Consider the following 13582-nt stretch of genomic DNA (forward strand, 5'->3'; position numbering starts at 1 on the left):
AGGGATGTGCTGGGGGCATTAGTGAGAGCAAAGCCAAGTCAGGCTTGGCTCACAGTCTCCCAGCACCCTGTGCATTCATATCTAAGTGCACCTATCTAAGGCTTGTTTGGTGGTTTGTTGGTTTTTTGTTTTTGTTTTTTTTGTTTTGGTTTGGGTTTTTTTTTTTTTTTTTTTTTTTTTTTTTATAAAGTTATAGATCAGAAATAAAGTAATACTCCAGTTAACCCACATCATCTTGATTGCTTTACTTTCCTCAGGGAACAGATGGGAAAGAAGTGCATATAAAGGTCAGAAACACCTCCTTCTGCAAGTGAATTTAGTCTGCTGAATTTAGAGCAGTAACAACAGAAGAACCCCTTACCAAGATTTTAAACTCTGAAAACGAAAGAGAGCTTTGTAATTATTCACAGACAACAACAGATCAATAAGTTTTCCAATATGCTGAATAAAATGTAAAGTATTTATTTGTTTTCAACAGTGGATTACAAAAGCAAAAAAAAAAAAAAAAAAAAAAAAAGTCCGTCTTCAGTTTGACCCTCCCCAAAACATATTTCAATATAACAAAATAATGCAAAACTGTTTCAAAACAGCATGGCTGCATTTGCAGATGTACGCTCTATCATACCCACAGGACCAACATGATAGAGCCAAATGCAAAGGGCTGCAAAAGGGATTCAGGGAATGGGAAGATGTTAAGATGTTAAGTTAAGATGGGAAGTGTTAAAGGCTGTTTCATGGAGCCAGATCTTTAAATAAATAAAATCATAAGATAAAATTTTTTTAAAAAAAAAAAAGAAAAAGAAAACATAAGACAATGAACAAAGTACATTTTAAGCAAGTTTAACTTACATGGTCATTAGGCATTTTAAATAAAATCAATTATCAATAAGATCAGTTAATATCAATTAGAAATGAAAATCTGTGAGCTGGATCCCTGAAGGCCTCCCTGGAAAAATTTCACAAATAAATCTGTTCCCTCATGATTTTCATGATGTTTTCAAAAGGTGTGACAACCTCCGATGTAACAGATGAAAGAATTTTACTACAGCTGTCCAGCTGAGCATTACAGTACTCAGAGCTGAAGAATTAACACCATTTCAAATAACCTTTGCTATGACAGTCTCCTATATGTCATCTACTTAAAATCAACAAATTTCACAACAACTCTCATTCCCATGGGAAATATAGGTTGACACTGATATTTCAGGCCCACTTTGACCCACTTAAGACGAGCCACTCCAGGTGCAATCATGGAAGAACATCCAGTCCTTCCAATCTAAAGATCAAGTGAAGATAGAAAGTGAGAAAATCTCACGCTTCAGTCAGTCGTGTGCCCCAAATTACTAAAAAAATGCCATCTAAAACACCTATAACATATAAAGGACTGATCTGCAAAATCCACAAGTGATTCTTTCCCTCAGATTACAAAACTGACAGGTTAAAAGTCCAAATTTTCACGCAGCCGCACGTGCACATTAAATATACATCTGAATCTCAACATGTAGGTAGTACACTGCAGTAACTGCACAGTACATCTTGCAAAAGCAAAGACATCAATTTATAAACCTAATAAACGTAAGACAAAGTTGCTTCAAATGTTCTCACAGATGAATACATCTCAAAATGTAAAGCATCATTCAGACAAAAGGCACTGAAAATTGAAAACAAATTTTGAGAATGCACAGAAACATGAACCAGGATGCCAGGAATGTCCCGGAGGCAGGATGATCAAACAGCTACACCAGCCAGTGGTAACAGTTACAGTGCACAGCTTTCTAAATTTCCCTTCTGAAAAAATCTGCTTTGTGTTCTCAGTCTGGCCACATCGTCTCACTGTTCTCCACATTCTGAAAAAATGCAAATCATCAATAATCGAGAGAGAATCAGCTGATCACATTTCAGGATGCAGCATGGGAGTATTAAGTGACTGAACATTGATCAAATGATGACACAATCTGGAGACTGAGTCTCAAGTAGTGCTGGGTGACCCTGATGTTAAGTATGTTCATATTATATAAGCCTACACTGAAGTACTGCTTCTTATGCTAGAAAGTGCTGTTAAAACTCAGCACACACAAATATATTTGCAAAGTCAAGCACCTACAGTTAGGTTTCCCCTGTTCACTAAATCAACCTTAAAATGGCCTGCTCTTAAAGCAACTTTTTGGTGATGCAAGCTGGATCAGCACCCAACCCAATCATTTCATTCACCTCAAGATAAAATATCTGGGTACTTAATGTCACCTGCAAGAAAACCCTTTTTATGTAATAAACCAGCAGCCATTGAAGGACTCAAAATGAAGGTGCCTTTTCTTTCCTCTTATACCTTGCACATACAGAGAGAGGGTGGCAAGGAGGCAGCAGTATTTCTAAAGATAATGCACACACGTCCTTTCTAAATTTATACAGTTCTCAAGGGAACAATCAGCTCAGCAATGTCTGTGATGCTCAGGCTACAATTACCCAAATGAGATGCATAACCTTTATTACACCAGCAAACAGTTAACTTTACAGATTGTTTCTTTTACTGCAGAGATCTGAAATCTTTCATCTTTTTAAAGGGATCGGCTGCTTCCAGGCTTTCACACTGCAGCTCCTGTGCATTCAATGCCAGGTGCTGCACACCTCACTAGCACAAACTCAGCACAATGCAAGACCTTCTTCAGCACATATAGTTTCATATACCATCACATCAAGACAGAATGCCTTTGAGATTTAGCAAATTCAAACAGATTCTGTCGCTACATCACACAGAAAAACGCCCTGAAAGACTGCTGGAAAAAAAAAAAAAAAAAAAATAACAACAAGAAAGAAAGAACAGCCTACATCTCCAAACGTGACAGCACATTCCTGGCACAGAATATGCAATGCGAGAAGAGAATAACGACAGTATTTCTGTTACCTTCAGTCACATAGTTGTGGTCTCGAAGAAAGCTGTGGTTAATTTTTCGTGTGTCCGTGTCCTCGCCCATTTACAGCAGGATTACTCAGCATGCCTATCCGCAGTGGACTGATAGCATCAGCAGAGGTCGTCACAAGAGCACCATCCATGCTGCCACTGCCTAGCAGAGGCGGGGAGCACACCGGGCTACCGAGCACAGCATAATGAGAGCTGGTGATGCAGCACAGATTTGGGAGGTGAAAACGCTCAAAATAAATAACGAGAATAAAAGGAAGGAAAGGAAAAGAAGTCACGGGAGGGAAGCGGAGGGAAGAACGGCTCCGACAAATTAAGAATGCAGAAAGCCAGTGGGGAGCTTGCGTGAAGGGAATACAGGCACTTCTCCTGCAGTTAAAGAATAACCCAATTGTTTAGTCAGGTACTCCTTAAACAAGTGCCCACGCAGCGTCTCCTCCGAGTGCCTGCTGCCGGGGATCCTGGCGGATGCTCTCAAGTGGCAATCAGCGTACTGCAGCAAAAGCTGCCTGGTGAAGCTCTCTGCTGGCTGTTGCTGCTGTCATATGCCTGTGCTGCATCAGAGCAGGCCCCTCCCAGCCAGCCTCTCGCTGCCCAACCACGCAAGATCTGCATGTAGGAAAGTGAAAAATGAGACTGCAGGTAATTATTTTAGCCCTTCTGCTGCGAAGATGGGCAATGAAAAATTTAAGGGAGGGGATGCAGGAGAAAAAACTTCCAGCTGCTTAAATGGGTTTGCATCGACACGTATTGCACACTGACGGGAGGCCACAGCTCTGCGCTAGTCAATACTGTCATATGCAGCAAAAGCAACAGTCGTTCAATGTCAGCCTAGATAAATATTACTGAAATTGCCAAATGCCTGCCTCTGAAAATGGAATGGTGAGAGACTAGGCATCCACCAGGAAAAAGTAAGATAAAACAGCTGTCATTTGTCTTAACATTTTTGCCAGTCTCATTAAAGGAAAAAAAAAAAAAAAAAGGAAGAATTCAAAGTATGGAAAAGAAAATGAGGGCCAGAAAACAAGTCTCAGTGGCCCCACCATAGAGGAAACCTGGACAAAGGGAATGATACAGGTTAAGGCAATTTCTTTGATCTTTTTTCACTCCTTGAACTTGCCCATCAGTTGGAAAAAGTAGTGCTGAAATTTGTATACTTAGAAATACAAAAAAAAAAAAAAAAAAAAAAAAAAATAGAATTGAGAAATGATGCACTTGCATTATAAAATAAACCTTGTTCTTTAGAGTAAGTATTTAAATTAAGGGCAGTTACAACGGTATGTAATAAAACAAAATTCTTTCAGCTGAAAGCTTTTAGTTCCTGTTCAGGAAGTACAAACTGCTTGCAGAGGGAATGTATTCTGAAGTACAGACATCTGAATAGAGGACAAGCGGCTGGGTACCAAAGCCATCATAGCAATTACAGGGAGCACACAATCACAAAATCATTCAGAGGAGAGGGACAGGCCTGTGGCTTAGGCCCTGGAACTGAACACAGAAAATTTTTTTAAGTTACCAGCATTACCACAGGTCGTTTTTGTGTGTGTAATATTACACGGATCCTGGAGTTGTTGATCTTTGTTCTTGTATCTTTTTAATGAAGATAGCTTTACTTTCAAGAACCATACGTACTAAGCACGGTGCCATTACTATAAAAGGGATACATGACTTTGGAAAAAGCAGACAACTATCAAATATTCTCTGTAATGACTTTCCTGGGATAAATATCTAATTTCAGAATGAAGTGCGGTTGGGGAAGAAGGAAAAATAGCAGCAAAATGACCCCCCTTTCTCATTGATGAAGCAAAATAAAACCAAAACATCTTCAAGCTACCAAGTAAATGTTATCATATATTCGCATCTGAGAAGGTAGGGAAGTAAAAGAAGATATTCTAAACTTGCATTTATTGTGAAGACATTTACATACACACAGCAGTTCAAGGTGACAACACTAGAACCTTTACTTCTCCACTCAGTATCGGTCAGTGCTGTGTGCTACCTGCAGCTATTCCTCTTCAGCCAGGTGCTGCCTTTCTCCACTCCTGTCCATGCACAAAATCCTTCCAACCTCAGGATATCCCATCTGCTCACACACTGTACCATCCATTTTTCAAGGCTGTGCACAAAACCAGTTCTCTTTTTCAGTTTAGAGGGAAAGCACATCAGCAGCAACACCAAACAACCTAGGGCCTGCTGCTTTATGATCAGGAACATCTTTATAGGCATACACGGACTGGTAGACAGCTGAAGTGTCAGTTACAAGGTAAGATCCTAAAACAAGGATCCAGTCATTCTGGTTGCTTTGGGTAGACTATCCTGCTGTCTATTATTCTGATTTATTTTTTTTTTTTTATCTGGTTATCAGAAGCAAGTACAACATCAACACTGGAAGACAATGTTAGCTAGTACATGAAGTAATTGTGAGAGTTTGTAACAGAGTAAGTGGGAAAATATTTCCAGAAGCTGACTGAAATAAGAAAGAAGACCTTACAAATACTGATACTTATTTTATATAACTCTAATCTATCTGATAGAGCTGGTTTATTTTGTCCCTCTCTGTCGTGCTATTTTAGGATTTGGTCCTGCACTGACGAGGTGTCGTGAGCAACACGCACTGCGCATGGCATCCTGACACCCTGAAGTCAGCAGCAAAGAGTACAAAGAGCAAGTTTACACCCAAATTTAGAAAACTAACCTGGCTGCTTTCATTAGGAACCTGGGGAGCAATTCAGAGCATATGAGTCAGAAATCTCTTTCTCCATTTTGTATAACGGATGCATAAAGCACCCATGTTCTTTTAGCAGTTTCCTCTGATCTGTGACTGCTGAAGCTGGAAGAAATGCCACATTGCAGGGTATTTGATCCCAAAAGTTACCTAACACTGTTGACTAAAAATACAGTGAATAATTTATATCCACTAACATAAAGGAAATGAACTTGCATCTTTCCCATTAAAAAAAAACCCTATACATTAAAAAAAAAAAAATATTGGAAATAAATCTACAATAAATTTCTCAAATGAGGTATGAAAAAAAGCCACACTGGCAATTCATGGAGAAGGAAACAAAAACCACACTGCAAATTACTATTGTAAACACATCTACATTTCTGTCACCAAAGCTTTTGCAACTTCTACAGCACCTGAGAGAAAATTTCCCTGCCTTTCAACATAAGCTCAACAGTCGCCATCTCTTATTTGTCCTTCATCCTCAATCTGTTGAAATTTTATGATTTTAAGCCATTCTGAGTTTGCACCCTGCCCATAACTGTTAGGTATAATTTAAGCAGTTAAAGAGCTTTTTCACTTCTTTTTGTGAAGTCAGTGCAACAACTCTCATCCAGAGATAATTTTCTCCTCTCGCCATTTGAATTAGACAGCCTATAGACAACCTCCTTAGGCACCATGGGTCAGATGGAGTTTGCTTCGTTCCTCCCACTGTCAAGCTGAAAATCACACAAGGAGGACTGGAGTGAGGAGAAAGCTTTTAACAAAGCCACCAGACAGTATTCCCTGCGTGTATGCAAATGCTTTCCCCGGGATTATGAGCCAAATCCTTACTGTGTGGCAAATCTCAGTCGTCCACTGACGTAAGTGTGTCAGTTCACATGAGAAAGATTAGCAGAATTCTGCTCTAAATTTGCAGTGCAATGCAAATTTGTGAGACAACATTTGTGGATAACTAGCCATGTCGTTTGAAAATGCTGCTGATTAGCAATCCCACTGATAATCTACATAATTTGATCCAGTCAAAATATCCAGGGAAAGGGAGCTTTGATCAAGAATATATTAGTTATTTGCACTTTCAAAGCAGTTCACAGTCCTGTGCTTAGAACAGCCCTCTAACTGAGCAGAATAGCATACAAACAGAAATAAAGAAGCACCCTATCCTAAAGAATTTACAAGCAAACTACAAAGTGGGAGAGCCAAGTACAGATCAGTCAGACATGCGAGTAAACACTGATTCGGTAATGAGGATGGAGACTGGTTTTGAGCTTCCTTTAAAAGAAGGTCATTAGAGACTTTGTGGAGAGCAGCAATAAACAAAACCTGGATTCAAGAGGTTGAAATATACATGCCTAATAAGAACAGAGGAGAAAGGAAGAAGATAGGCTAGCAAGCCAAGAGCTTTTTCTGTTTTATTCCTTCCCCAAAGGTGGAAAAGACTAAGTGTACTAAGATGTGTTATAACGTGTGCAAGCTGTTCAGAGACAGCGTCGGTTGAGGGAAAGATAAGGAGCAAAGTAAGAGCGGGCACAGGACAGATACCAGTGGAAACTGATGGTGTCAGTAAGAAAACAACAGTGAAAAGGAAAACAAAAACTGTTTCTGTGCCAAGATGAGAAGAACTCAAAGACAGGGAGAGAAATGAGGAAGAAACCTGTATTTCACCCTGTCAGGAGTTTCAGGATACAGTGGAGAAAGTGGAAGATGGAGGTCAAACAAAGGAAGGATCCACAGAATGGAGCAGGAGGCAGCCAGACCTTGACGAAGCAATCAAAACTAGCAAAAATGTAAACAGGGTTGAGAATGCATGATTATGTTACAACGTAGCTTAGCTGGATGGTGATGAAACTGAAGCAGAAGAGAACACATGTTCACTGAACAACAGCTGTAATGTTTGCTGGTTGTATTTCCACCAATAAGCCCTACTGCATGAGTGGGAAGAATGAGGAGCCTGAAGACAAATGGCCCTGAGCTCCATGTGATCCTATTCATAAATAGTTGGTGATTGTTTGATCTTTCCATTTTGCTCATGCAGAATGTTTTTGTTCTTCTCTTAAACGTGTTCACACAAAGAGCTTCCATTTAGCTTTGTTAGAAACTGATATCAGAGCACAACCTTTAATAATTTAAACCCTCAAGATCTGAAATAGAGGATTGTCAGTACTTGTTTCCATTTTACTACCCTCAAATTCATCACTGAATTATAACAGTTAAGCTTGAAGAGCAGTTGATAAAAAAAAAAAAAAGTGGTTGAATACTGAAGTATCTTCTCTGTCTAACCAAACTTTTCATATACAGATGCTTCTGAGTTCTTTCAGTAAAACACAAAGGCTTTAATTCAGATTGAACTGAATTTTTAACTGGCTCTGAACTTCAAACTAATGATTTCTGAAGAATGAAAGATTCACAGTACTGTGAGTTTTAAAATCCTTAAAAGTTACACAAATTGTAGTGAAGATAGACTATCTTATTGCCTTAATGTAATGTTTGTGTAGCCACCTGAGTCCTTCTAGTGCCCCGACAGAATGTGCTCACCACATCCCAAGGTTAGCGAGTTGTGCGAATCAGAACCAACTTTGTCCTCTCATCTTGAAATGGGACAGATTAACACATTCAAACAGCCAGCTACAGAAAAACATAATAAAATATTTAGCTAACCCTTTATGTTGATGTTTCATAGCAATTGAATTTGTTCACCAACAGAGAATATTTATGAGCCAGACGCTCACTTCCCTTTATGCATGTTCCGTTTACATACAGTTACAGAAAAGGCTTAAAGACTTCTCCAATTAGGCCACTGGCAAATTAGTTTGGCTTTTTATTTACTTATCTTTAACACTCAGGAAAATAAGATTGTGCAGTACAGCCACACTCCTCTTCAGAAGTATGGGAACTCCTTGTGTGCCCATCAGTTGAAGGACAGAGCAACAAGGAATCACCATGTGATACAGTGTTCCACATCCAGTATTCCTCCAGCCCAGCTCAGCACAACAGAGAAGAACTCAGAGCCCTCAGCCCAGGAGAAGCATTTTGTGCGATAGAAAATATATTCCTTCTGGTTTCGAGGGGTTTTACTTTTCAGTATTTGAAAATACTACCTTTACAGTAATGTTTTTCTCTGCTATCTACACCTCATTTAGCATTTCCATCCCGAATGAACGCACATCACTCTGGATCCTTCTCTCTCCTGTGTGATGCTAGCCCCTCACAGCAGGGCAGAGGAAATATCCAAGCTAACTGTGAACAAATGAGATCGTAGAAACCACCTTGCCTTGACAGCACAGACCTCAGTACCAGCCACTTGCCCTAGGGGGAATCACCCCACACATGACAAAGATGTAATGGCATCCCTCCACTTTCCCTTATTTTGAAGACTTTCAAGCACATCTCATTACATGATGTGTATTTGGCAAAGGACTTAATCTAATTGCTGTTATAGTGATAACGCATTATAAATGATTCTGATAAGAGATTTAAAAATAAAAATCCATATTCCCATACATTTTTGAATAGCCCTTTATATTTCTTCTCTAACAGTCAAATGCAATGCACAGCACTACCTTATAATTCCATTTTTAAGTTCTTTGACAGCTTAAACAAAAACAAAGATACTGCTAAAAGCTAACATACAAAAAGTAATAAAAGAAAAACTGCATCAATCATTACCCTCAAGAAAAAAGTAAATCATTTTGTCTTACTGTAACACCTCTCCAGTAATTGCTCAGAATCTTTAAATTTATAGCATTTAATTTACATTTCAATACACAATCTTCAGTTACTACATACTGAATGGAATACTTAATATTTAAAACGATGCAGTAGCCCAACTGTTTTGAAAAACCTAATGGCTACTACCACAATGGAAGCCATCCTGTTATTCACAAAGAGCGTGCTTCTTTAACACACACTGTGTTAAACCTAAAAATAACACCAACCCAGAAGAAATAATTTATTTTTAGCCTATATACTCTAGACACCGAATAAAGCGAATGCCTCCCAGCACCTGGCGATATTAGAAAGCAAGCAATTAAAAATTATCATCAAGTAATTGAAATTACAGAAGCAGACTTCCTTCAGCATCCTCCACTCTGCCTGTTCCTGAGAGTCAGTGCCATGAAGGTGTGCAGAAAACCAGAGCACAGGATGAACTGGGTCCTCACCATGCTCAGCATTCCACATAGCCAAGCACAGTTCTGCCCTTCTCTTCTGCAGTGTGGTGGTGAGGACAGCAGAGCTAACGAACAGAGAGAGCTCTGGGCCTAACTTTCTATCTTTTCTACAACTAGGAGAACGCAGTCAGGGTATTTGGCCATGGTGGCTCCTGCAAAAAGTCCCACTGAATCCAAAGCAGGACAGATGCCCTTAGCTGGACATTACTACGGCAAATGCTCCCCTGCAGGGCCACCATCTCACCTTGAAAGGGAAGCAGGAGGCTCCCCCATGCCATCACAGCAGTTGCGTATACCACAGCCCTTTCCAAGCCCCACAGCATCACATTAACCCAGGCTGGTAACCCTGGGCACTGCTTGCAGGTGTTCTCTCTAAGAAAGGAATAAACAGAAAAAAACGAACTGTTCCTTATCTGCTGCCTTAAGTCCAGCAGAGCAAGCCAGCAGTGGAAGAGCTAGCTTGCAACTGAAGAAACAGAACTGCAAAGCAGAAGTCATAGTAGAGACTGGCAAGGAGGAAAAGTACCCAGGGGCAAATCCTTGGGCTCACAGCCTTGCATGGCAAAGAAACACTGTATTAAAGACAGCACCTGTATAGTGCAGCTACAACACAGTCAAAACACTGGGAAAGTATTCCAAAAATAGCTTACAAAATGGGTGCTCTGAAAGCCTTAAGCTGGAAGATACAGAAACCACAGACAGATGAAGCTGGAACAATTTCAATAGCAAAACTGAAGAGACAAGAAAACAGGTATGAAAAGACAAACATTCTATGCAAAGAAAGAAACAGAGGATAAACTTTTAAACATTATGACCTGTCATAAAATATCAAAAGCTGCCTGAGAATTTGTAACACACATCAAAAAAAATTTTTGAGAGTCAAGCAAAGAATTAAGAATCTAATCAAATTAAGAGTGTGTTAGCTTTCACATTAAAAAGCATAGCGCAGCCATTCTTCCTAACACCTTGCTAATTCAGAACTGGAAATATCTCAGGAAATAATAATTCAGGAAGCCTTTGAGCACTTGGCAAATCTATTAAACAAAATCAATGTACAGGATCATTTATTGCCATCTTTACATTCCACACACAGCCATACAGAAATGACAGCTGCAAAGGGAACTTGGCCCAAAAGGCGATGCTCTTCACAAGCCTGCAGAGAAATGACATAACGTGGCACATGATAGTCATGCTGCCTCCTTCCTTTCACCAATGTATTTAATTAACTCAGATAGATAAAGTGCCAAGAGCTTTTTCTCCAGTACTGCCTTAGTTCACAAGGAGTGGTTACGTATTTCTCTGTTCTGTGATAACTAAGGAGGCACAGGAATCTGGTGATTTGGGAATGCCTGCAGACCACAACCAGAGAGCTGCTGCAGAACAAAAAGGCTGTTCTAGAGAGCCCTGTGTTTTTCTTGTAGATAAAATTAACTGTAATATTGTTGGGATAGCTTAAGAGGGGTGCAATCTCTCAAATTTAAAATAAACAACAAAAAAATTGCTTCAATATAAGCAATGATTTTGTTATTAGTTTTTCCTCTAGATCATCTAAATATTTAAACTACAGAAGCATTTGAAGCACCCAATGTAAGAGCTTCCTTCTCTGAAATAATGCTCACCTGGCAAACATAAGACAAAAATAAATTCAAGCTACTTTAATAAACAAAACTACAACAAAACAAATGCATAAGCATTCACCAGAATGGAAAAAAAAAAAAAAAAAAAAAAAAAAAACACAAAAAAACATCTGTATACAGAAAGAAAGCTATTACTGAATAGAAATTGAAGTTTGCAAGACATGCTTAAACCCAACATTTCAGGGCATTTCAAATAAGGAAGCCTACAAGGAATAAACAGCAAATACACCTACTCAGAAATTTCACTTTTGGCCACCCTCATACCAAAAGCAGGAATCAAAAAATCACAAAAAGAACAAATTAGAGGTAATTTGGCATTGGAAACATAACTAGAAGGGAACAGTGACTGGACAAGGCTCCTTATAGCAGTCAGTTGGAAGGAAGGTAAGCACAAACTTCAAAACAAATTATTTTTATTGTGGCTGAAGACACAATAATTGTAAATTAAATAAAGGAAATCACACATTGCTTATTTTGAACTATACTTGCAGGTAAAGGTATAGCTAGAATTAATTGATTTTGCAACCTAATAAAGAAGTAAGCACCTGAAAATGAAGTGTCATAATGAAGAGAGAAGAGATGCCTGGCACCAAGGAGATGATGGAAATGCTGAGTGAAGTGCTCTGCCCATCCAGCACAGGAGCTGCTAGCTTGGCACTCACAGAATCAGATAACTGGAACCACCAAACACAAAGGCAGGTACGATCCTTCCCAGAGCTTAGAGGTCACAAATTAAGGCTGAGTGAACTGGGTCTGTTCAGCCTTGAGAAGACTGAGAGGGGACCTGATCCAGGTCTATAAATATCTAAGGTGTGGGGGGCAGAATGGCGAGGCCAGACTGTTTTCAGTGGTGAGTGGAGACAGGACAAGGGGAAACGGCCGGAAACTGCAGCATAGGAAGTTCTGCACAAACATGCGCAAGAACTTCTTTACAGTGAGGTGACGGAGCACTGGAACAGGCTGCCCAGGGAGGTGGTGGAGTCTCCTTCTCTGGAGATGTTCAAGACCTGCCTGGATGCCTACCTGTGCGACCTGCTGTAGGGAACCTGCTTTGGCAGGGGGGGTTGGACTCGATGATCTCTGGAGGTCCCTTCCAACCCCTACAATTCTGTGATTCTGTGAAATAAGGTCAACAAGGGATGCCTGCTCGCTGATGAAAGACTTTGGTGTCACTAAATATTCCCTGAAAAACTGGGAGACAGTCTCACCTTATTGTATAATAGCATGCTGAACACTGAAATGGGAAATCCAATATCATCTAATTCGGTTTGAGATAATTATATTCTGGGTATGGATATTTATTATACTTCCTGCTGAAGACGCATCAGGCGGCAACAAAGAATGTTTTCTTTGTGCATCCAGAAATAATCCCAACTAAAAAGAAGATAGATCTGTGTTTTGGTGATTGAGATGCTCACCTTAGGCAAGGGAAATTATCCCACTGGGAAAAGTAGTTGAAAGATTTGCACTTGGAGTTACCTTACACACGTAAGAGAAAATAGTCATGCGGATCAAATGCAGGAGCACAGCGACATGCAACTCTGTGTCAGAGGGATTGGGCTTGGCAAAGGCTGCCTCAGTTCCATAACACAAGGAGGGAAGAAGGGCCCCCACCCAGCACAGGCTGAAAGGCTTCAGAGGGGTCTGCCCAGCAGAAATACACCCCCAGCACATCACCAGCCCTTCGACGAGGAGGAGGGGAGCGTTGGCTGATCACAGTGCAATTTTTGCTGAACTCAGCACAACTATATTTAACTTTACTTACAGCTAGATAGAGACTAACTCAGTCACTGAGCAAGCACAAATGCTCAACCTTAAAATATCTACAGATTGTAGGAGTGAACTAATTTCAACTAATGAATTGCTGAGGCAGCACAATGAAATAACAGAATATGCACTCAGTATTGCAATTACTGTTAAGACAATTATAAATCAAATGAAAGAGACTGATGTCTGTAAGTTCTGAGGGACAGCTACCTATGGTGGGTTGAAGAAGACCATCTGCAGATCAGGGACACTGTATCTAAGGGCAAAGTGACCAGTGATCTTAACCCACGGCGCCCTTCCTCTTCCCTGCCTGCTGAGCCTGCCTGCAGCCCTTCGCTGTTCTGATCATCCCTTACACTGCCACTTT

The 13582-nt window shown here is 40.0% G+C and overlaps 1 protein-coding gene across 1 annotated transcript in view; it reads right to left on the minus strand.

Moving 5' to 3' along the window:
• The window catches only part of PPP2R2C (protein phosphatase 2 regulatory subunit Bgamma), a gene marked incomplete at both ends in the record, with an annotated part of 118704 nt that extends 115732 nt beyond the window's left edge, over positions 1–2972 (minus strand). The window contains 1 exon segment of the mRNA XM_079534795.1: positions 2903–2972. Within this exon segment, the coding sequence (XP_079390921.1) occupies positions 2903–2972 (70 nt within the window).
• Between the last annotated feature and the right edge of the window lie 10610 nt (positions 2973–13582).

This window comes from Tetrao urogallus, assembly GCF_951394365.1.
Source record: "Tetrao urogallus genome assembly, chromosome: 4".
Classification (NCBI taxonomy): domain Eukaryota; kingdom Metazoa; phylum Chordata; class Aves; order Galliformes; family Phasianidae; genus Tetrao; species Tetrao urogallus.